The 25,163-nt window shown below is 41.9% G+C and overlaps 2 protein-coding genes across 19 annotated transcripts in view; both read right to left on the bottom strand.

Annotated features, from left to right (window-relative positions):
* LOC101103836 (zinc finger protein 432) overlaps nucleotides 1-21,087 on the bottom strand; it is a 51,399-nt gene extending 30,312 nt beyond the window's left edge. For 2 of the 4 annotated variants that reach the window (XM_060398796.1, XM_012094697.5), the window contains exons 1-4: nucleotides 7,784-7,882; nucleotides 4,482-4,670; nucleotides 2,634-2,760; nucleotides 610-705 (exon numbers count right to left, since the gene is read on the bottom strand). In XM_060398796.1, coding sequence (XP_060254779.1) covers nucleotides 610-705; nucleotides 2,634-2,760; nucleotides 4,482-4,496 — 238 coding nt within the window. In that variant the 5' untranslated portion in view covers nucleotides 4,497-4,670; nucleotides 7,784-7,882. Of the gene's footprint in view, nucleotides 1-609; nucleotides 706-2,633; nucleotides 2,761-4,481; nucleotides 4,671-7,783; nucleotides 7,883-20,993 lie in introns of those variants that run through there. The other 2 variants (XM_042231013.2, XM_042231015.2) reach the window with 2 other exon arrangements.
* The window catches only part of LOC101114548 (zinc finger protein 613), a 38,926-nt gene continuing 27,903 nt past the window's right edge, over nucleotides 14,141-25,163 (bottom strand). For 11 of the 15 annotated variants that reach the window (XM_060398807.1, XM_060398806.1, XM_060398804.1 and 8 more), the window contains 4 exons: nucleotides 23,095-23,302; nucleotides 21,371-21,497; nucleotides 20,994-21,086; nucleotides 14,141-16,252 (listed from right to left, as the gene is read on the bottom strand). In XM_060398807.1, the coding sequence (XP_060254790.1) occupies nucleotides 14,553-16,252; nucleotides 20,994-21,086; nucleotides 21,371-21,497; nucleotides 23,095-23,109 (1,935 nt within the window). In that variant the 5' untranslated portion in view covers nucleotides 23,110-23,302 and the 3' untranslated portion in view covers nucleotides 14,141-14,552. Of the gene's footprint in view, nucleotides 16,253-20,993; nucleotides 21,087-21,370; nucleotides 21,498-23,094; nucleotides 23,303-23,802; nucleotides 23,963-25,028; nucleotides 25,147-25,163 lie in introns of all 15 variants that reach the window. The other 4 variants (XM_060398797.1, XM_060398801.1, XM_004015404.5 and 1 more) reach the window with 4 other exon arrangements.

The raw sequence follows: 25,163 nt of genomic DNA, 5'->3' as shown, positions 1-25,163 counted from the left end.
CTAGGAAAGAAAAGAATAATGAATCCTTTTTATTCCTGTTTGGAATAAAATTGATTAAAAAATTCCTTAGTGTTTTTAAAAAATGGCACTTTAGTGGCAACCTTATGATAACAGTATGAAACAAACACTCCCTGTATAAATGTTCCTTATTTCTTACACATTGGTAAAACCAAAGTAACACAGGGACTTCCCTGGTGGGCCAGTGGTCAAGACTCTGTACTTCCACTGTAGGGCACATGGGTTTGATCTCACATGCAGTGTGGCCAAAAATTTAAAACAAAACAAAACAAAAAACCAAGATTTCTTCTTGAGCTGAGGCCTGGAAGGTGGAATTCCACAGCCAGGGAAGTGAAAGGGATTTGTGATAGGGTTCAAAGGAGTATAAAATCCAAGGAAGGTGAAAACAAGGTAAACAAAAATCTAGATGTGAAATAAAATCAAGGATCAAATCTCAGAAGTGAAAATGAATTTATTTCCCTCTCAAGTCTAAAAGTTCTTTTATGGGAGAGAGCTATGCAGAGGCACAGTTTCTCTATTTTCAGACACTCCCCAGCCTCTTCTCCCTGTCTAGTTCAGGACATCTGCAGTTACCAACCAGTGCTCACTCACCTGGCCAGGTACGACTGTGGATTTCATCTTCTGTCATCCATCGTTCTTTCCCTTGTTTCAACTTGGACAGTACATCTGATTTGCTGACTCGATATCCTGTTCATGGGAAATGATAGAAGATTTAGTCCCACTGAATTGGACTGGGGCTGGTCAAGACAGGAGAATTTTACATTTGAGGGATTGGTTTTCCCATCTGCCAAGCAGAGGCTTTGCACTCAGGACTCATGGGATGTTACGATACGATGATATCTCTTTGGTCTCCACCACTGGTTTTTGGCAGACAGCTTCTGCAGCCCTAATAGGGATTTCCCTGGTGGTTATGCAGAGGGCCTGGGTTTGATCCGTGGTCATGGAACTAGATCCCATATGCTGCAACTAAAGATCCCATATGCCACAATAGAGCTTGAAGATCCTTTCTGCCACAACTAAGACTTGGTATGCGTACTAAGTCACTTCAGTTGTGTCCGATTCTTTGTGACCCTATGGACTCTAACCTGCCAGGTTCTCTGTCCACGGGATTCTTCAGCATGAATACTGAAGTGGGTTCCCATGACCTTCTCCAAGGGATCTTCCTGACCCAGGGATCAAACCATAGTCTCTTGTATCTCCTACATTGGCAGGCAGGTTCTTTACCACTAGCGCCATCTGGGAAGACCTGGCACAGCCGGATAAATATTTTTAAAATTAAAATAAAAATGATGCCCTTGTAATTTCCTATGTGAGAGGCATGGCAGAAACCTCTTTTGTTACAGCATTTGGTTTAAATTCCAGTTCCTGGAACAAGAACTTCCAACACCCTTGGTCTCCAAGAGTGATGGGTGTCTTCTGTGTGCTGATAAGATGACTGGTGACTAGGGGCCCTAGGGAGTTTAAGAGTGGAGACTGGCTGCCAGAAAAACCAAGGCATGAACTGAAGGTTAGAAATTTCAGCTCCTCCTACCCCTGCCATGAGCTTCCCTGATAGCTCAGTTGGTAAAGAATCCACCTGCAATGGAGGAGACTCCCGTTCGATTCCTAGGTCAGGAAGATCCGCTGGAGAAGCAAGAGGCTAACCACTCCAGTATTCTGGCCTGGAAAATTCTGTGGACTGTATAGCCCATGAGGTCGCAAACCGTTGGACATGACTGAGCACCTTTCACTTTCTTTCACTTTTCACCCCTGCCGCACAGAGAGAGGGGACTAGAGACTGAGTTAACCACCCACAGCCAGTGATTTTAAAAAACATGCCTGCACAATGAAATCAGCATAAAAACCCCTACACAACCAGGCTGGGGGAGCTTCTGGGTTGATGACCACATCAAGGTGACACACTTGGAGCACTCATGGAAGGACCATGATCCCTCCCCCTTAACTCTGTCCCAGCATCTCTTCCATTTGGCTATTCCTGAGTTTATCCTTTGTAATAAACTGGTAATGGTAAGTTAAGTGCTTTCCTGAGTTCTGTGAGCCATTCTGTCAAATGTTGAGGGGTGGAGAATGGGAATGCTTGATTTTTTTTTTAATGTAATTTTTCTGGGGGGGCCATGCCCTGTGGCATGTGGGACCTTAGTTTCCCAACCAGGGATCACACTTGTGCTCCCTGCATTCGAAGTGCGAATTCTTAACCACTGGACCACCAGGGAAGTCCCAAAGGCTCAGTTTATAGTCAAGTCAGGCAGAAGTGTGGGTACCCTGGACACCTAATATGTTTAACTTACATCTGAAGTGAGCCCATAAGCTTCTGGGGTATGATGCTGAATTTGGGTGGTCAATGTCAAAAGAGGATTAAATTGTGGGACACCCAGGCTGTACATGGAGAGTAGGAGAATTGGTTATTAGTATAGAAAAAACCCAGACATTTGGTATCAGTCGTGTTGGGCGTAAAAACAGTTCATAGCACATTGTATATATCCTTTCATCAGGAGTTAGAAGAGGCAATAAGAATCTGCCATAGGGCACTGCAGTGATTTCAAAGTTTAAGCAGCTGAGAAAATAAAGGCCACTGACTGGGGATCCTATGAAGGACCCAAGGGAGCTGTCCTCACCCACGGACACCAGGTTGCTATAGTTCTCCAGCATCACATCCCGGTACAGGGTCTTCTGAGCAGGGGCCAGGAGCTGCCACTCTTCCCATGTGAAGTCCACAGCCACATCCTTGAATGACAAGGTTTCCTGGAGTAACAGATTCCTGGTTTAATATGAGTGTTTCTCTTCAATTCATTCATAAAGAATATAAAGGAAGCTGTCCTGCTCATATTAAGCACGATTCTGACACCAATTCTCATGTCTATGTTTTTTTTAAACATACCACCAAGCAATTGTCTGACACCAGCTGTGTGTCCTACCATTCAATTCTGACACGATCAACCTGAAGAGAGCACCATGTGGCATAGGGTGAGGGCTCAGTCCCCATGTCTAAAATATGACACAAAGGAACCTAGCTACAAAATAGAGACAGATTCACATAGAGAATAGACTTATGGTTGCCAAAGTGGGAGCTGGAGGAGAAATGGGTTGGGAGTTTGGGATTAGCAGATGCAAACTACTGTATATATAGAAGGGATAAATAAAGTTCTAATGTTCAGCACAGAGAACTATATTCAATATTCTGTGACAAGCCATAACAGAAAATAGTATGAAAAAAAGAATGTATATACATGTATAACAGAATCACTTTGGTATACAGCAGAAATTAACACAACATTGTAAATCAAATATTCTTCAATTTAAAAAAGATTTTAAAGAAGATATCATGAGCAGAGCTGAAATAAAAGTGACAAGCCAGGAAAATATTTTTTATAAACAAAAGAAAGAGGACTTCCCCAGGAGTCCAGTGCTTAAGAATCCATGCTTCCACTGCAGGGAGCACATGTTTAATCCCTGCTCAGGGAAATAAGGTCCCACATGCCATGTTGTGAGGTTAAAACAAAAGAGAGAGAAAGAATCAATATACAGTACATAGGAATGACTCATTAATCAGAAGAAAAAGATAATCTTGTTAATGTAAAAAGTGTAAGGACAGACATTTCTCAAGAGAAAAAATACAGCTGATCAATTAATATACAAGGCAGATTTCAACTTCATCTATGATGAGGTAAATGCAAAATATGGCAAAAAAAAACTGATTACTGAAAATCATACAATTTGATAATATCCTAGTATAAAGTGCTGTCAAAGACTAAAGGCATGGATGACCTCATACAGCCCTTACCATGTGGCAGGCACTCCTCTAAATGCTTTACATAGCTTAACATACTTTTTGAGTATGACTATAGACAAATGGCTCAGTGGGTAAAGAATCTATCTGCAATGCAGGAGACACAGGAGATGTGGGTTCAATCCCTGGGCTGGGAAGATCCCCTGGCGGAGGAAATGGCAACCCACTCCAGTATTCTTGCCTGGAGAATTCCATGGACAGAGGAACTTGGCGGGTTAAAGCCCACGGAGTCACACAGAGTCAGACATGACTGAGTGACTAAGACAGTAGAGCACATAGACACATGGAATTTTATACAGCTAATATTTACTGAACAATTGCAGTCATTATTCGTTTGGATGTTTAAATTATATCATCTTGGGCAATAGGATGTCCTTTAAGAGTGTAATTTTTTGCACAAAACGTCCTAACAGATGTGTACACAGATATATGCACAAACCCACATAATTTGTAAATAGACACATCTACAGGTGTGCACACAGAGTCAGTGACAGATACACATGATGTTCTAACACTAGTTTCACAGGAATCACATAAACACTACATTCTTAATCCCACTTTGCCATGGTGTTGGGGTTAGATTCAGTTTATTTCTCTCTACTGAACTGGATTTTTTTAATAGGCTCCACAAATCCATTAAGGAATAAAGGAGAGAATAAAATAAGATATGAGTCACCTGCGCCTGGATCATATTCTCTGTTCTCTGAAAACAGTTGGCAATGCAGAGGTTCTGTCTCTGTCTCTTCTGGATATTCCTGTTAATTTCTAGTCAGATATCACAGCTGCCAGAGTGTCCCCAGAAATAACAATACCTAGGTCCTGGAACCTCGTCCTTCTTCATTCATATCTTATCTGTTGTTTAAATCTGTGGGTTGAAAAGCAAAATTACTTTTAGGATTATATTCCTTTTTTCTGTGCACTCACCTTAATACTGCAGTCCCCAGTATTTCTGTCTCTCCATTTAGTTTCCCAGAGAATTTCACACCTCCAGCCAGTGAAACCTAATTCCCTGAATATGCGGGAGTAACATGAATTTGATGGGGGGAGTGACCAAGGAGAATTAACACAGCACTACATTTCAGTGGCAGCTAATTTTCAGTTATACAGACGAAGCCATCCGGGCATTGAGAAACTGTAACATTCTTCCTTTAAATTTTGTTGCCCTGACGCCTCTTTAAAAGTCTTCGTATCCCTTGTTTAAATACATTTTCAACATGAGGGCCAATGAGCAAATCAGAAAAAGAATATGCACTATACAATCTTGAGAAAGAAGAATGGAACTGGAGGAATCAACCTGCCTGACTTCAGGCTATACTACAAAGCTACAGTCATCAAGACAGTATGGTACTGGCACAAGACAGAAACATAGATTAATGAAACAAAATAGAAAGCCCAGAGATAAATCCACACACCTATGGACACCTTATCTTTGAAAAAGGAGGCAAGAATATACAATGGAGAAAAGACAATCTCTTTAACACGTGGTGCTGGGAAAACTGGTCAACCACTTGTAAAAGAATGAAACTAGAACACTTTCTCAGAGAAGGCAATGGCGCCCCACTCCATTACTCTTGCCTGGAAAATCTCATGGATGGAGGAGCCTGGAAGGCTGCAGCCCATGTGCGTTGCTGAGAGTCAGACACGACTGAGTGACGTCCCTTTCAGTTTTCAGTTTCATGCATTGGAGAAGGAAATGGCAACCTACTCCAGTGCTCTTGCCTGGAGAATCCCAGGGACGGGGGAGCCTGGTGGGCTGCTGTTTATGGGGTCGCACAGAGTCAGACACAACTGAAGCGACTTAGCAGCAGCAGCAGCAGAACACTTTCTAACACCATACACAAAAATAAACTCAAAATGGATTAAAGATCTAAATGTAAGGCCAGAAACTATAAAACTCCTAGAGGAAAACATAGGCAAAACACTCTCTGGCATAAATCACAGCAGGATCCTCTATGACCCACTTCCTAGAGTAATGGAAATAAAAGCAAAAATAAACAAATGAGACCTAATTAAACTTAAAAGCTTTTGCACAATGAAGGAAACTATGAGCAAGGTGAAAAAACAGCCTTCAGAATGGAAGAAAATAAAAGCCAACGAAGCAACCGACAAATAATTAATCTCAAAAATATATAAGCAGCACCTGCAGCTCAACTCCAGAAAAATAAACGACCCAATCAAAAAATGGGCCAAAGAACTAAATAGACATTTCTCCAAAGAAGACATACAGATGGCTAACAAACACTTGAAAAAGATGCTCAACATCACTCATTATCAGAGAAATGCAAATCAAAGCCACAATGACGTACCATCTCACACTGGTCAGAATGGCTGCTATCAAAAAGTCTACAAACAGTAAATGCTGGAGAGGGTGTGGAGAAAAGGAAACCCTCTTACACTGTTGGTGGGAATGCAAACTAGTATAGCCACTATGGAGGACAGTGTGGAGATTCCTTAAAAAACTGGAATAGAACTTCCATACGACCCAGCAATCCCACTGCTGGGCATACACACCGGGGAAACTGGAATTGAAAGAGACACGTGTACCCCAATGTTCATTGCAGGACTGTTTACAATAGGCAGGACATAGAAGCAACCTAGATGCCCATCAGCAGATGAATGGATAAGAAGGCTGTGGTACATGTACACAATGGACTATTACTCAGCTATTAAAAAGAATGTATTTGAATCAGTTCTAATGAGGTGGATGAAACTGGAGCCTATTATACAGAGCAAAGTAAGAAAGAAAAACACCAATACACTATATTAACACATATATATGGAATTTAGAAAGACAGTAACAATGACCCTATATGCAAGACAGCGAAAGAGACACAGATGTAAAGAACAGACTTTTGGACTCTGTGGGAGAAGGTGAGGGTGGGATGATCTGGGAGAATAGCATTGAAACATGTATATTATCATATGTGAACTAGATCGCCAGTCCAGGTTCAATGGATGAGACAGGGTGCTCAGGGCTGGTGCACTGGGAGGACCCTGAGGGAAGGGATGGGGAGGGAGGTGGGAGGGAGGGTCAGGATGAGGAACACATATACACCCATGGCTGATTCATGTGAATGTATGGCAAAAACCACCACAATATTGTAAAGTAATTAGCCTCCAATTAAAATTTTTTAAAAAACTCACAAAACTAAAAAAAAAAAAAAGAATATGAGCTATAAATAACAAATATAAAAACAATTCAAAAATATAAACACGGGGGAAATGAATAAGGCAGTCAACTTGCAGGAAGAATAAAGACAAAATTTAAAGGGACTAGAAAACTGGTGGGTCAGGGACTTGGACCTGAAGTTTTCGGGGAATGTTATGTTCATTAGCCAAAGTCTGAGCTAAACACACAACCTACCAGGGCTCCTGAGCCTCCAAGCCTTCTGCGTCACGCATTTCTGCGCGAAAGACAGTGACCATGACCCACCCAACCCCCCACCCGACTAATACCAAACCAGGTCAGATACACACGTATACTGACCTCCCTTAATGGTTCCTCGACTTTGCTGCCAAGTCGTTTCAGTCGTGTCCGACTCTGTGCGACCCCAGAGACGGCAGCCCACCAGGCTCCCCCGTCCCTGGGATTCTCCAGGCAAGAACACTGGAGTGGGTTGCCATTTCCTTCTCCATCCTCGACTTTGAGCTCCAAATTATTCGAAAACCCGAACAAGACACCGCATTCACTGACAATCCCCACCACACTAGTTGTCAACCGCCAAGACGCTAAACCCTGACCTCAGGACTCTCGGTAGTTGATCTGTTCAGACTTTTAATCGGTGACCACCAGAGCCCATGACTGACCCCAAAGACACCCCGATCACGGACGTTCAGTACACGCTCCCCTCAAAAACAAAATCAAACCGCCACCCGCCCTCGAGCTACCTTCATGGGCTGGAAGGAGCCACAACCCACCTAAAGGCCCACAGACCGCCCCCGTCCCCGCCCTTTTTACAGCCAGACACACAAACCCACCTGGTTCTCTCCTGAACCTGCAGCCACCTCTTCAGGGCCTAACTTTCTTCCCTAAGCTTCTTTCACTTCTGGTCCCCTCGCCCAGCCCCCTCTACAGACACCAACCGTCAAGGGTCAGCGGCGTTTCTACCGCGTTTCTATGGTGAACGGTAGGGCGTTTCCGGCATTTCCTTATGAGCTAATATATACGCGCCGCCACTGCCGCCTCGGCCCCCTGGGGGCCGCCATCTTTGCCTATCTGTCGGATAGATGGCGTACGGAAATTCTATTTCCTGGCCCAAGGAAAATGGGACGATTTTAAGAGGTCTGAGCTCATACAGAGCAATCATGACGTGAAGGTAAATTCGTTTGAATGGACAGGGCCCTCTTTCTAAGGTCGGAGCCCATCAAGACCAGAAGGGTGCAGGCATACATTCTAAGCGGCTGTTAATGGCTGTGGCGTCTCACCTCCGTGGGAAATTAAAATTACTTCCGGACATCTCGATCAGTGGTTTAACCCCGAAAAGATCTAGAGACTGTATGAAAACTTACATACGTGCTTGGAAAAAAACAAAAACTGGAGGCGCTCTGTAGCCACTGGGCAGGAGCACCGTGGAAACAGCCATCTTAGAAGAGGTTCGGTGTCCGTACGCAGAGCAGGTGCTTTGTGCGGGGCGGGGCTAGGCGTGGAATTGTCAGGTTAAGTGTTTGCGGAAAACCGAGGTTTGGGAAACTGATTAGTATAGCGATCACAGTGTGAGCAGAAACAGTGGACGTTGTGAGCCACTTCTCAAGTGTGCTAATTACACGGCCGAAATACAAAACTTGCCTTCTGTCACTATACAGTTAGTCTCTATTCTTTTCATAAAACTAATACTGTAGGTTCTGGCTTCTTTCACATAGTATAATTGTTTTGAAATTCATCATTACTAAAGTATCAATAGTTCGTTCCTTTTTGTTGCTTTAGTATTCATTGTTGGGTACTCATTGGATAATCATTCACCAGTGGGTGGACCTTTGAATTGGTTCGTTTTTTTGGATACTGCAAATAGAACTATGAATATCCGTGTACAACAATGATGTCAAAGAACTGTTTTTCCCAGTCCTGTGCATCTTTGTCACCTCCCGAAGAAGTCTTTGCCAGTCATTTACAGGGGTACTACCTATTTTATGCCCTGCTCCAGCTCATTTTTCTCCCATCACCCCAGCCCTAAGCTCGAAGACTCACTCACCCTGAGGAAATAGATCTTGAGGACACAGGTTGTGGCACAGCCCCCAGGTTCACCTGTTGGCTTCAATATGTTTTACCCTATAGCCAATGCCATAAATAATTCTCAGGAAGTGACTGATAGTCATGTAACCAAAGGTCATAGCAAGAAACTCATTTGCAAGAGGGGCTCAGGATTACTGAAAGTTGTTCTACTCAGAGTGAGGGTTCATAACAGCTAAAGGATACACATTAACATCAGCCAAGGGAAGAGACTGGAAGGGCAGAGTCTGGGGAAGTTCCAAATGGAGATTCCAGCTGCCTTTCCGACAATGGAATCATGGGCAGTGTAACCTTTTCCCCCCTTATTTTTTAATTGAAGTATAGCTGATTTACAATGCTGTGTTAGTTTCAGATGCACAGCAAAGTGATTCAGTTTTACATGGTGTTAGTCACTGAGTAGTGTCTGACTCTTTGCAACGCTGTGGACTGCAGCCGGCTAGGCTCCTGTATCCATGGGATTCTCCAGGCAGGAATACTGGAGTGGGCTGCCATTCCCTTCTCCAGATCTCAACCCAAGGATCAAACCCAGGTCTCCAGAATTGCAGGCAGATTCTTTACCATCTGAGCCACCAGGGAAGCCAGAGTTTGACATATACATAATAAATCCCTTTAACTTAAAAAAACATTAAATTTTTAAAAGTGAAGTATAGTTGATTTACATTGTGTTAGTTTCAGATATATAGCAAAACAATTCAATTATTCATATATATTGGGCTTCTCACATGGTGCTAGTGGTAGAGAACCCACCTGCCAATGCAGGAGACATAGAGACACAGGTTTGATCCCCAGGTCGGGAAGATCTGGAGGAGGGCATAGCAACCTACTCCAGTATTCTTGCCTGGAGAATCCCATGGATAGAAGAGTCTGACAGTCTATAGTCCACAGAGTCAGAAAGCGTCAGACATGACTCAAGTGACTTAGCATGCACATACGTGAATATATATTCTTTTTCAGATTCTTTTCCTTAATAGGTTGCTATAAAATATTTAGTATAGTTCTCTGTCCTATACTATAGGCTCTTGTTGGTTATGTTTTTTGTTTGGCCACACCTTGAGGCTTGCAGAATAGTAGTTCCCCAACCAAGGATGGAATCTGTGTCCCCTGCAGAAGGGCAGAGTTCTAACCACAGGACTGCCAGAGAATTCCCATGGTTATCTATTTTGTATATAATAATGAGGGTTACTTTCCTGACATAAATGTGTGACAGCAGGCAGGCAGGGGGTATTACCAACCTGGAGCTCCCCTGAACCCCAATGTCCAGTCTTTATCTGGGGCTGGATCCCAGCAGGCTGGAAGGAAACCCACAGGCCTGATTTTAGTTTCCAGTCCCTGCAGAGGTCCACTGACACCATGGGATCTATAGCTTCCGCCCTAAATCAGTGTGGGTGTGGTTTTTCCTTTTTCCCTTGCTGATTTTAGTGTCTATTCTTTCTATAATACATGTAACCTTGAGGATAACAAGTTTTCTGAGTTCTATCAGTCTTTCTAGCAGATTATCAGACCTGAGGGTAGTCTTGGGGACCCCCAACACAATAGTGAAAGTCACTCAGTTGTGTCCGACTCCTTGTGACCCCACAGACTATAGCCTGCCAGGCTCCTCTGTCCATGGAATTCTCCACGTAAGAATACTGAAATGGGTAGCCATTCCTTTTTCCAGGGGATCTTCCCAACCCAGCGATCGAACCCAGGTCTCCCACATTTTAGGTGGATTCTTTACCAGCTGAGCTACCAGGGAAGCCCCCCAATACAATATGGAAGGTCCTTTTTTGACAAACATGTATATATCATTACATATATTATTAAATATATACATATGTATGTTGCCTTTCCTTTAAAAAATGATATACTTGACTCATGGCTACATTTTAAAGATAGGAAATTCAAATGATGACACATATATATTTAAATGAATAATTATTAACTCAATTTCTAGCCCCTCTCCCATCCTCATAGTATATGAGGATAAAGTAGAAAGTTCCAAGCTTCTAATCATGGTTTGGTCTTTCTGGTGACCAGTCGCACTTAAGAGATAGGCAGAAACCCATACAGAGTCACTTTATGAGAGCAGGAGTTCCTATCACCTAGGAAATTCCAAGGGATTTAACAGTTCTGTGTAAGATGTTCCTGAAGGTGAAGGTGAAGGTGAAGGTGAAGTCGCTCAGTCGTGTCCGACTCCTTGCGACCCCGTGGACTGTAACCTACGAGGCTTCTCTGTCCATGGGATTCTCCAGGCAAGAATACTGGAGTGGATTGTCATTTCCTTCTCCAGGGGATCTTCCCGACCCAGGGATCGAACCCAGGTCTCCGGCACCGAAGGCAGACGCTTTAACCTCTGAGCCACCAGGGAAGCCCCTTCACTCAGGAAATTCCAAGGGTTTCATGACCTTTGTGTCAGGAACCAAGAGCAGTGACCAAATACATTCATCATTATGCCACACTAAGACGTTAGGATTAAATATCTCACTATTCTTTCTCTGATCTGCCCATCTTATATTCTGACAGGAGCCTCTGTTCAAAAAGGTTTCTTGCAATAATTCTGACTCTGAGAATCGCTTTCCAGTAGGTCCTTTCCTTCAGCGACAAAATAACTTTGATTGGTTAGTTCCTGAAGTCATTATTTTTTCAAATCTACATATAATTCATTTCCTATTTTGCTATGAACTGGGGACTATACCATTATGTATAAACTAACAAAGAATTTATAATCTAGGTGGAATGATGTGAATATTTTTTAAAAGTATCCATACCCTTTTCTATGTAAAATTAAGTGAATTATTTCCCCTTTCTCTTCTACTATGTCCATTTGAGAGGGTAACAGGCAGGAAGGCCAGGGATCCTAAGGGGAGGAAACAGGCTGCAAGTGGCAGAATTTTTTCTCTCTCCCTTACACAGCAGGTGTCAAAATTTTTTCCTTCTCTATACAAAAATAAAAGTTTTCTCATAAAATTCTGTGTTGCCATGATGACACCTGTTTCCACCTGAGCTGAACTTTTCTCAGACTTTGAGCTAACCAATGCGTTTTCCTTATGGAAATGTTTTACTTAAGCTATGTTAATGAAACTACCTATTTGCTTTAGAATTTGCCTTTCTTCAAAATGGTTCTACCTTTTTCTTTTCTCAAACCTTGGGCTGATAGTAGCTCAACAAACCAGTATTCATATCAAGTGTTTTATGGCTGGGGGATGACACACCTCATTCCATCCTATCTCAAAAATGTATACTGGTGGGGGCCTGGTGAAACTCCCTCAGTCTTGAGGTGTCTCTCTTATCTGATTAATACCTTTCTAACAGACATAAAACAGCTTGCGAAAAACTAGCAAGGGGGCACTCTTTCTGCCCCCTTCTGATGTCAATGTCAGAAGCTTTGTCTATCACTTTTATACTTTAATAAAACTTTGTCACACAAAGCTCTGAGTGATCAAGCCTCGTCACTGGCCCCGGATAGAATTCCTCTCCTCCAGAGGCCAAGAATCCTGGCATCTTTCATGCAACAACCTTTCACCTTGAAGAGAAAATTATCAGAAATACTTCGTTTCTTATATGTCCTTTTCAACTCATGTAGGTGTACACATACTTTGATTATCTTTGACTGTGGGTAAAATTACCATAGGCATGAAATCTAGCCTTAAAAAAATTGCCAGCTCAAAGGTGGAAAGGATTTCCTCTTAAGTTCATCACTGTCATCATCTCTAGGTACTAGGACAGGACCAAGTCAAGGGAAACAGTTGTTTAAAAGTTTTTTTTTTTCTGGATGGTGTGTGTACAGGAAGGGAACTGTCTTCTAGAGCCAGAGCTTGGCTGATAGATTATTCATGAATTTTGAGCCCTGTTCCTCCAAGTGAGATGTATAAAGTTAAGCACATCCAAACATGCTGTGTTACATTGTCAGATTAAATGTATTTCATTTCCTTTTGAAGGACTTTGGTAGGCTGAAACAACAAACTGAGTAAAGTTAGAACTGAAGAAATGCAAGAGCTAACCATATAATGATCCTGGGCGGGAAAAGAAGACTCATGTCCCTTTCAAAGAGGGGAGTGTTTGCTAGTGTTAGCTGCTCAGTCATGTCTGACTCTTTGTGACCCCATGGTCTGTCCATAGGATTCTCCAGGCAAAAATACTGGAGTAGGTTGCCATTTCCTTTTCCAAGGGATCTCTCCAACCCAGAGATCACCCAGGTCCCCTGCAGTCCAGGCAGATTCTTTACTATCTGAACTATCAGGGAAGCCCACAGAGGGGAATGTACCACATTATAACTTTCAGAGATGAAGTGCAAGAGAGACGCTTTTCTTTCAATTAAGGAGTCACTGAGGTCAACATTCAGAAAACTAAGATCATGGCATCTGGTCCCATCATTTCATGGGAAATAGATGGAGAAACAGTGGAAACAGTGTCAGACTTTATTTTGTGGGGGCTCCAAAATCACTGCAGATGGTGACTGCAGCCATGAAATTAAAAGACACTTACTCCTTGGAAGGAAAGTTATGACCAACCTAGATAGCATATTCAAAAGCAGAGACATTACTTTGCCAACAAAGGTCCATCTAGTCAAGGCTATGGTTTTTCCAATGGTCTTGTATGGATGTGAGAGTTGGACTGTGAAGAAAGCTGAGCACAAAAGAATTGATGCTTTTGAACTGTGGTGTTGGAGAAGACTCTTGAGAGTCCCTTGGACTGCAAGGAGATCCAACCAGTCCATTCTAAAGGAGATCAGTCCTGGGTGTTCATTAGAAGGACTGATGCTAAAGCTAATGCTTTAGGACTCCAATACTTTGGCCACCTCATGCTAAGAGTTGACTCATTGGAAAAGACTCTGATGCTGGGAGGGATTGGGGGCAGGAGAAGGGGATGACAGAGGATGAGATGGCTGGATGGCATCACCGACTCAATGGACATGAGTTTGAGTGAACTCTGGGGGTTGGTGATGGACAGGGAGGCCTGGCGTGCTGCAGTGCATGTGGTCACAAAGAGTCGGACACAACTGAGTGACTGAACTGAACTGAAATGACATCAAAACTAGGAATTTGATTCCAGGTGTACTGTCCTAGAGTGTACACTATGTATACAATTTGATATATCATGTTAAAATTGTGACAGACATCTCTAAAAGATTCATTTTAACAGGGTTTGTTATTTGCTTCATGCACTTTCTGATATTTTGCTGAAGACGTGCCATAGTTGGTGTGTTCAGAGTTTTATTTCTACGATTTCCTCTGCCAACCAATGAAAAGGAACATACCACTGACCCATTTACTGCCTTCAGGGGTCCAACAGTTTCTCTTAGTGTGAACTCTGACACCTACTGAAGTCTTATTTCTGGGGAAGGACTTCTCCTCAGTCATTACATTTCTGCCAACTATGACCTCACTGACATATGTGACCTATGAAAGCCCTGTTAGGGTCTATCTTTCCATGAGAGGCTTTCCCAGTCTCTGTGTTTATACTATTTGTCTCAGTATACACTCGCCAGCCATACAAAGAGCTAGGTTTTATTCAAGGGTTTTCCAGCTTGATTGAATGAGTTTATTCCTGGGTGTCTTTTGTGACAAAAATAAGATGTAATTGACCACTGAGGGTGCTACCACATTCACTGCATTCACTAGGCTTCTCTTCTGCGCAAATTCTATTATCTGCTGAGGGTGCATATCTGCCCCCTAGCTGTCCCACAAGGGTTATGTTCTCATCTTCTAGGGGCTTATCGCTGTGGGATGGAGTCTGAGTTGCCACAGAAGGCATCTGCACAGTCACCACACTAACAGGGTTTTTCCTCTGTACCATATCACTTGGACGTGATGGGCTGAGATGCTTTGAGAAAGGATTCTCCAACTTGACTGAGTCACCACGTTTCTCTCTTGCATGTAGCATCCCCTTGTGATACACAAGGCATGACAAGTGGGAGAAAGCTTTCCCGCAGTCGCTGCAGCCATAGGGTCTCTCTCCTGTGTGTATTCTCCTGTGTCTGTTGAGGCACGACTTATCCCTGAATGCTTTCCCACAGTCATTACACGTGTAGGGTTTCTCTCCTGTGTGAATTCTCTGGTGGTTAATGAGACCCGATTTGTGTGAACAGGATTTTCCACACTCGGTACACACAAAGGGAGTCTTTCCAGTGTGAAATCTCTGATGTGAGATGAGGCAGGTTTTCTGGCTGAAGCCTTTCCCACATTCAGTGCATACATAGGGTTTCTCTCCAGTGTGAGTTCGCTGATGTATCAGGAGATTGCCCTTCTGGATGAAGCCTTTCCCACATTCAGTGCATACATAGGGTTTCTCTCCAGTGTGAGTTCGCTGATGTACAATGAGATTGCCCTTCTGAATGAAGCCCTTTCCACAATCGCTACATATATATGATTTCTCCCCTGTATGAGTTTTCTGGTGTGCATTGAGCTGCGATTTCCAGCGGAAGGCTTTGTCACATTCCGTGCATTCATACGGTTTTTCTCCCGTGTGAGTTCTCTGGTGTTCCATGAGCCTGGACTTCCTGGAGAATGCTTTGTCACACAGGCTGCACCCATGAGGTTTCTCTCCTGTATGAACTCTCTGATGATTAATGAGCCGAGACTTCTTGACAAAGCCTTTTCCACAATCATCACATATGTAGGGCTTCTCACCTGTATGAGTTTTTTGATGGATAAGCAGCCGTGACTTCTTAGGGAAGACTTTGTCACACTCAGTGCATGCATACCGTTTCTCTCCTATGTGGGTTTTCTGGTGTTCAGTGAGTCTAGACTTTCTAGAGAAAGCTTTCCCACATACACTGCATCCGTGGGGTTTTTCTCCTGTGTGAACTCTCTGATGATCGATGAGGCGGGACTTCTTGATGAAGGCTTTCCCACATTCAGTGCAAACATGAGGTTTATTTATCTGTTGAGTTCCCAGACATGTAATGATCTGTGAATTTGTGCTCATAGGAATTCCACACTCAGGAAGCTTACTTTCACTGTGAAATTCCTCATGCTTTGCATGGAGGAAGAATGTCCCATCTACATTAGCCTTAATGGGGTTCTTTACTTCATAGTTTCTGTTCTGGCTGATTGAACTTAAGTTTGATTTCAGTGTTTTCCCATGTAAGTAAAGTATATCATGATTCTGGCATAAAGGACAATGACTTTTGCTCTGATAAACATTTCCAAGTGCATTATGTTCGTGACATCGTTCCGCTCTTTTTGGACAGCTTTGATTTTGCAAGTTCTCCTGTAGAAGACAGTCATCTTTCCTTATTTCTAGGAAAGAAGAGAAGAATGAACCTTCCCATGAACTTGGTAAAGAGTGAAACTGTTTAACAAATTTTGGGTAGGTGGGCTCTTTATAGACAACACTATGACCTCAGTTTAAAGAAACTCCAAGTAGAAAAGAGAACCCTCCTACATTGTTGGTGGGAATGTAAATTAAATTGGTGTAGCCACTCTGGAAAACAGTATGGAGGTTTTAAAAAACTAAAAATAGAGATGCCATACAATCCAGCAATCCCACTCTTGAGCATATATCTGAAAAATCTATAATTTGAAAAGATACATGCACCTCTATGTTCATAGCAGCAGAATTCACAATAGCCAAAACATGGAACAACCTAAATGTCCATCAGCATTTGAATGGATAAAGAAGATGTGGTATATAATGTAATACTAGCCAGACATTAAAAAAAAAAATGAAATAATGCTATTTGTAGCAACATGGATGGACCTAGAAATTATCAAACTAAGTGAAGTAAGTCAGAAAGAGAAAGATATGATATCACTTATATGTGGAATCTAAAATATGACACAAATGAATTTGTCTATGAAACAGAAAGACTTACAGACTTAGAGAACAGACTTGTAGTTGCCAAAAGGGAAGCAGGGGATGGATTGGGATTTTGGGATGAGCAGATGTAAACTATTATAAACAGGATAGATAAACAACAATGTCCTCCTGTATAGCACAGGGAATTATATTCAATATACTGTGAGAAATTATAATGGAAAAGAATATGAAAAAGAATGAAACACTTTGCATAGCAGAAATTAACACAAAGCTGTAAATCAACTATACCTTAACTCAAAAAAAAAAAAGGAAAGAAAGAAAGAAACTTCAAGTAAATATGTTTGTTATTACTGGGACAAGAGTACAACACAGTAATATAAATAAAGGGTAAAATAAAGGGTAAAATAGGGCACAAATGAGGTTAGAGCATTCAAATTGAGCAAATACAGATTTGGCTGCTTTGTAATTGTGAACTTATAGAGTATGCTGAGAGAGTAAAATAAAATCAAGTTATTATGAGGTTCAGACAGTAAAGAGTCTGCCTGCAACATAAGAGACCAGGTTCAATCCCTGGGTCAGGAAGACCTCCTGGACAAAGAAGTGGCAACCCACTCCAGTATTCTTGCCGGGAGAATTCCATGGACGGAGGAGCCTGGAGGGCTGCAGTCCATGGGGTCACAAAGAGTGAGACATAACTGAGTGACTAACACTTTCACTTTCATTATGAACAAAGACAGAGGGCTATTTGTTTCCAAATGATGTGGCACACTTTCATACATCCATAAATCTTTATTAAATTATGGCTATGCATCAAGCATTATGCCAGTGATGAGGAAATAGAAACAAAGTCCTTATTGTCACTGAGCATAAATTCCAGTTAGGGTAAAACTAACATTAAAGCAACAATTAAGAAAGCAGGAGCAAATTTCGAATAGTGGTTTGAGGAAGCAATAAAGAACCAGGTGGAAAAAATTAGGATATAATCCAGAGAGAGAAAAAACAAGATTCACTCATGGTTGCTATGATAAATGTAAGGTATCAAGTGTTATTCCTGATTACCTGACCTAGGCCACTGGATAGATGAGTAGTGGTTTTTAATGAGATGGGGACTATCACTGAGGTTCACAATGTTGCTAAATCAAGTGTGCATTTCAAAGCAAATCAATCTTCAGGTAGGTTCTGGATATTCAAAGCAGACATGAAGAATTCAACTGAACATACAGATCCTGATAAAGGTCCTCACTGAAAACAACACTGTGGGAATCATCTGTATATAAATATTATATAAGGATAGGGGATAGGATGAGATATTTGGAAAAAAGTGTAGATTGAAAGTAGATGAAGGCCTGGGTCAAAGTTTATAGTTTTGTAACATTAAGACTTTGGGGTTTTTTTTGAAAATATTTATTTATTTATTTGGCTGCGCTGTGTCTTAGTTGCAGCATATAGTATTTTGTTTGTTTTTAAGTTGCAGCATGTGGGATCTAGTTTCCTGACCAGGGATCAAACCCAGGCCTCCTGCATCGGGAGCTCAGAGACCCAGCCACTGGACCAACAGGAAAGTCTCACAACTTTGAGTTTTAAAAAGCCCAGGGGGGGGGGGGGGGAAGCCCAGTGAGGAGCATTCAACATTGACTATACCAATACTGATAAAGGAAATAAGCAGTCCTGTACTCAGGAAACTACAAGGGTTTTAGGCGTGCTAAACCAAAGTCAAAGACCAAGATATATATGTATCTTATATCACAATTTCATACTAGGGAACTGGCACCTTTTTCTTTTGCCCTTTGTACATGTACACATGTAATATCCAAATTGTCCCCATTTCATTGTAACAATCCCTAAGCCTACCTCTTGCCACTAACAGCATTTTCTTTCAACAGCTTACATATTCATCCTGGTTTCCATCATTTAAGAAATCCTAAAGGATCACTGGACTGATCTCAGGACTCTTGACAGTTCACCTGCCATTTGTCTCAGAACTATTGGATGTACTTAACTACAGCTCACACTACTGCCACCCAATTAAAAAGTAAGACTACATATCCAAGGATAATATAAACCAAACTCACAACGCCACCACTATACCTCAATTACAGCTGACCCTTGAACGACACAGGGTTAGGGGTACAGACCCTCCTCGAAGTCAAGATCCAATTTAACTTTATAAAGATAAAATTTATAGACACCCCTCCATAGTCAAGGATTCAAGCAACCTCAGATAGCATAGCACTCCATTATGTATTTATGGAAAAAAATTCCACATATAAGTGGACCCATTCAAACCTGTGTTATTCAGGGGCAACTCTACTAACAAAGACCAGAACAGTTAGCCTGGAAATTAAAGTTATATGACCAACATCTACTTTATTTATTTATTGTACACATTCCACTTGTTCCTGTACAACTACCTCCTAAAACCGGCCTTCAAGGGGCTTCAGGCTAATCTTTCAACAGTTCCCTCAAGACCTAGCATGTTTCCAACTTCACACCTTCATTCTTTGCTCTCCATCATCTTTACTCAAATCCCAGCTATGCCTTCTATATAGCAGGCTATTGCTTTCTCATTTATGTCATTTTGTAAGCTCTATTTCCCCTATATTTTGGGGTGGGGGATGCTGGGTAGGGCTGATCACCAGAAAGATCAAAGCTTGATCAGATGCTTGGATCTGATCCAATTTTCAGTCTCACCTCCACCTCCATTCTCCAGAGAGGGGAGAAGGGCTGGAGACAAAGTCAATGATCAATCATGCCTAGGGGGATGAAGTCTCCATAAAAATAACAAAATTACAGGATTTAGAGGGCTTCTGGGTGCCTGAACACATGGTGGTGATGGGAGAGCATTATGCCCAGACACGTTGTGGAAGTCCCTAAGCCCCTTCCCCACACCCTGCCCTGGGCACCTTCTTCATCTGGCTCTTTCTGACTTAGATCCTTTCACAGCAAACTGGTGATCTAATATGTGCAATGGTTCTCTGAGTTTTGTGAGCTGCTCTAACAAATGAATTGAACCTGAGGGAGGAGGGAGTCTTGGGAAGCCCCAATCTAGAGCAAGTGAGTCAAAAGCACAGGATACAACCTGGACCTGTGTTTGGAAGTGGAGTTGAGGGGGGGTGTCTGGTGTGATGGAGCCCTTAACCTGTGGGATCTGATGCTTTCTCCAGGAAGACAGAGTCAGAACTGAGTTAAACTGCTTGTGTCAGGCTTCCCAGGGGGCGCTAGTGGTAAAGAATCCACCTACAAATGCAGGAGATGCAAGAGACGCAGGTTAGATCGCTAGGTCGGAAAGATCCCTTGGAGAGGGAAACAGTAACCCACTCCAGTATCCTTGCCTGGGAAATCCCATGGACAGAGGAGCCTGCTGGGCTACAGTACATGGGGTTGCAAAGAGTCAGACACGACTGAGCACACAAACATACAGCTGGTGTCACAGAGAACTGCTTATTATGGGGAAAACCCAACACAGATCCGGTGTCAGAAGTGCTGTGAGTGCAGCAGTGGTGTGAGAACAGAGGAGAAACACAGAAGACTGAGGCTTTCCCAACACAGATCTATGAAGAAAGAAATAGAAGGTTCCAGAGACTGCCTTAAGGGTTTATCTTTCCTCCCTCCACAGTTTATATGTTGAAACTCTATCTGCCAATCAAAGATGATCTGAATGTTAGGACTGAAAATAAATATTATCCAAAGGGGCAAGAAGGTACAATTGCCAGAAGACAGTGCTAAAAATCTTGGGACTTCCTTGGTGGTGCAGTGGTTAAGACTCCATGCTTCCAGTGCAGGGGCCCCAGGTTTGATCCCTGGCCAGGGAACTAAAAAATTTCCCTAAAACAAGTTCTGACTGAAAAATTGTGTGGCCAAAATTTTTAAAAAAGAATTAAACGCGTCTCTTCACATTTAGAGAGGCGTGGAAGGTGTAATTTCATAGCAAGGAAGCAGAAGAAACCATCAGTGACACAGTGCTGGGGGCAGGAGAGCAAGATTTGAGAATTGTAAACAGAACCTTCAGAGGAAAAAAAAAAATCAAGACCAAGATGAAATAAACAAGGATGAAATCCAAGAAGAGACACATTCTTCGACACACCTAAAAGATATAGAGCTCTTCTATGAGAGTATCATGGAAGCCAAGCTTCCATGTTATCAGACGCTCATGGCTGTTGCATCTCTGAATGATGAGAATGTAAGTCCTGCAGCCAACCCAGTGCTGGTGCTCTCACTCACCTGGACAGATTCGACTGTGGACTTCGTCTTCCATGGGCCACAGTTCTCCTCGTTCCAATCTGGAGAGAGCAGCTGGCTTGCTGGCTTGATACCCTGTTCATGGGAAATGAGAGACAGACAGGCTCTTGACTTGGGTTGTGGTCTGCCAGCGTGGAGTTATATTTTAGGAAGTACACAGTGTGCAGCTCAGCCAAGAGAAGGCTCATCTCTCAGGAAAGGGCATGTCATACTCTCTAGTCTGGGACCAGAGAAGAAACTGAGACTCAGGTACCACTTCAGGGCACCATGGACACTGCAGAGCTTTCAGAAGCCGAAGCCGAAATAGGAAAGGCCACTGACTGGGGACTCTCCGAGGGACCCGCAGGAGCCATCCTCACCCACAGACACCAGGTTGCTATAGTTCTCCAGCATCACGTCCCGGTACAGGGCCTTCTGAGGAGCGGCCAGGAGCTGCCACTCCTCCCACGTGAAGTCCACGGCCACATCCTCCAGTGTCAGAGATCCCTGTAACAACACAGTCCTGCTAGAGTGTTTCTCTGGTTACCATAATGGAAGGCATGTGAAGGAGGTTGTTCTGCTCTCTTCCCTTTTATCATTTAGGCTACATCTATATACAGAGGTGTTTTTATTTTTTTTTTTAAACTACATTGTCATAGAAGCAAAATCTAACCATGTTCAAACCTGTCTCCCAAAATATTCTGTAACTGTTCAGTCAACCATCATTCAACAAATCAGAAGTTTCTATAATAAGTCCTCATTAAATCCTTTTGCTAAACTAGAAACATTTGCAATATAGAGTTGAACCATTTGCTACATATGTAACTTTTTTTGAAGCAAGTACATATGTACCAGGCACTAAGTATATTCTAGTGACACCAGGATGAATGGAACACATTCCTACATTCCCATGAATCTTTGTAACCATTATCAGAATCAACTGTGAAGAAACACCACACACTATAATTACAAGATAGGTATGTTAGGAAGAATAAAGACATCTTTCTAAAACATGTCCAAACAGTGAGAGACTAGGAAAGCACATTATGCAAACTAAGAAAATAAACAGCATCCTTCAAAAAACACACAAATACTTACGTACCTATGTACATTATTTATATTTACATTACCAGTCAGATTCACAGCATATCAAATACATTGAAGAGATAATAAAATGAATGGTAAGATCTGAAGAAATTACTCAAAATGCAGCACAAACATATAATGATGGACCAGAACAATATAAACCAGAACAATAAATAGAGAGGATTGAGAGAGATCTCACATTCCCCAACTCAGTTTATGAAACTGTAAATACAGTCAAAGAAGGGCACTATCCAAAGGCCTAAGAGCTGAGCGAGATCCATGCACAAGCATCTGCACAGACATACTCAGGGGATTAGGAAAGAAGCCTGTGAAGAGGACTCTTACTTTTTTGCTAGATGTACTTCATAATCACTGCAGGGTTTTATTATTATTATTATTTATTAGGCTGCACCGGGTCTTCAATGCGGCAGGATCATCTACTTGTAGCTGTGAACTCCTGGGCTTCCCTGCTGGCTCAGCGGTAAAGAATCCACCTCCCAATGCACGGGACATGGGTTTGATCCTTGGTCTAAGAAGATCCCCCATGCCTCAGAGCAACTAAGCACAACCACTGATCCTGTACCTGAGAGCCTGTGCTCTGCAACAACAGAAGCCACGGCAAAGAAAGTTCTCGCACTGCAATTAGACAGCAGCCCTTGTTCACCACAACTACAGAAAAGCCTGCACATCAATGAAGACCCAGCACAGCCAAAAATAAATAAAATTATAAAGGAAAAAAAGAAATGTTAAACATAAGTTGACAGCAAATATAATCCATAGGATACTCCAATCACACACGTTTTTCCACGTTAGTCCTTCAGTGTAGATCCTGCTAACAATATATTTCTGGTGCTACTTTCACTTGATGCTGAATTTAAATCTAAATTTATTTCTGCACAAATCCTACTTTTCCAATTTGTTATTTTCTATTGAATTCCATTGCATTTTACAGTCCCCCCCCCCCCCCAAGAAACCAATTACAGAATGATGGAAGGAATAAGACAAGCCAAAAAGTTACCTGGTCCTTGATCATTTTCTTCTGATATATTGAGAACTGGCCAAAGACTAGGATGTGTCTTGAGTCTCTTTTTGGACTTTCCTCAATTTCGGGTTAGAAATCTTAGTGCCAAGGCAATGATGTCCCTGCAAGTGATGATGTCCAGGAAGGGAAACCTCCTCATGTCACTTGATATATCTTGTATCTTGATGTATCAGGGAGCCAGGACCTGTGGGGTGAAGAGTAAATTCACTTTTGAGTGTTCATTTCCTCAGGGCCCAGATGTTTGTCATTGATATCATGACCGACCTAATTTCAAGGTCACTTGTCCCTTTATTTGGGGACTCACAGGCTATTACATGCTGGAGCAATAAAATAGAAGACTGTAAATGTGTGGATAGTATTTCTTCCTTCTGTGAGGTGGAAGTGGGGTGACTGTGAAACGGGAGATGGGAAAAGAGAACCAGCACAACATGAAGCTCCCACAGCAGGGGAAGCATCACAGGCCAGTTTCTGGAAAGAGAACATACAGACATGACGACCTGGACAGCTTTGCCCTGGAAACCATGTGTGCTCGTGGACCTGCTGAACTACTCCACAGTGTGAAAGAAACAAATGAAGGAAAACCAAGGGGAAAAAATTAAAGTGTACAGATCAAGATTATTATTTGTGGATATATCCACATTTAGTGGGCTTCCCAGGTGGCTCAATAGTAAAGAATTCACCTACCAAGCAGGAGACACAGGAAACAAGGGTTTGATCCCTGGGTTGGGAAGATCCCCTGCAGAAAGAAATGGCAACCCACTCCAGTATTCCTGCCTGGAGAATCCCATGGACAGAGGAGCCTGGTGGGATACAGTCCATGGAGCAGCAAGAGAGTCGAACATGACTTGGCAACAAAACAACAATAACTCATTTAGTAAAAGTATAAAAACAAGTTCAAGAAATGTGATTACAATAAAAATCACTAAATTGTAGACTTGAAGCAGATAAACTGTATGATGTTTGAATAAAAAAAGCTATTAGGAAAAAACTATGAGCAGAGCTCTAATTATTTGCTTACTAAAATATTTAGAGGGAAATGCATAAATGTCTGCAACTTACAGTGAAATATACCCCCCAAAAAGTAAAAGGGTGGGTTGATGATGAATAGAAGAGTGATATATGGATACATATACAATAAAGGAAACACAAAAAAATCATGATGATAAAATCTAGGTGACAGGTGCACAGGAATTCAAATGTTTAATTCTGTAATCCTTGATATATGTTTGAAAATTTTCATAATAAAATCATGGGGGATGGGGAAGCCTGTAATAATGAGCAGGGTGAGCAAAAAAAAAAAAAAAACAAATCTTTTCAATATAATTGCTCTTCTATGCAATAGAAAATTAAAAGTCAGTAAAAAGATCCAAAGTAAAAAGACACCATTCACAATGGCAAAAAAGTTAAAAATCAAGATGGAGATGAGGGACAGGGAACCACACTCTTGTGTAAATCCAGAATCATAACCTGTTCTCAAAAGTGCTGACTATTTAAGCATTTAAATTCCAACTAAATGAATGTACATATTGAGTGATGCCAGTCATTAATGGCTTAAGTTTGTCTCTTGGTATTTTGTTAGGAATTTTTTAAAAAGAATTTTCACACACACAAAAAATTGTATGATACATTCATTATGAATATTTATGATAGGAAATTAAATAATGAGGCTAATTATATCAATATTTTGGCAGTTTACTGGAACTGTGAAAATCAAGCATAGAAAAATGAAGACTAAAGAGTAAACAGGAAAACTTTAAAAAACGTGATCATTGGAGAACAGAATTGGGATAACAGAGATGCTACTGTACTCTTGTTAGAACTCTGAAAGGAAATATTTACAAGTGTGTGCATGTACACACATAGTAAACGAGCAGAAAAGGCAAAATCCTCGTTTTTAGTAGAAACCTTACCACTTTAGATGTGCTTAGCCCTCGGTCTCCGACAACGCTCTCATTTCTACCGGTCCGAGACGAAAAGATACAAAAAGCCAAAGGCGATTTTACAAAAGAAGCCCTTGGACTTGAGGAACTGAAGGAGAAAGTAAC

The sequence above is a fragment of the Ovis aries genome, chromosome 14, assembly GCF_016772045.2.
Source record: "Ovis aries strain OAR_USU_Benz2616 breed Rambouillet chromosome 14, ARS-UI_Ramb_v3.0, whole genome shotgun sequence".
NCBI classification, from domain to species: Eukaryota; Metazoa; Chordata; class Mammalia; order Artiodactyla; family Bovidae; genus Ovis; species Ovis aries.
This window is presented reverse-complemented; position numbering and strand designations above follow the sequence as displayed.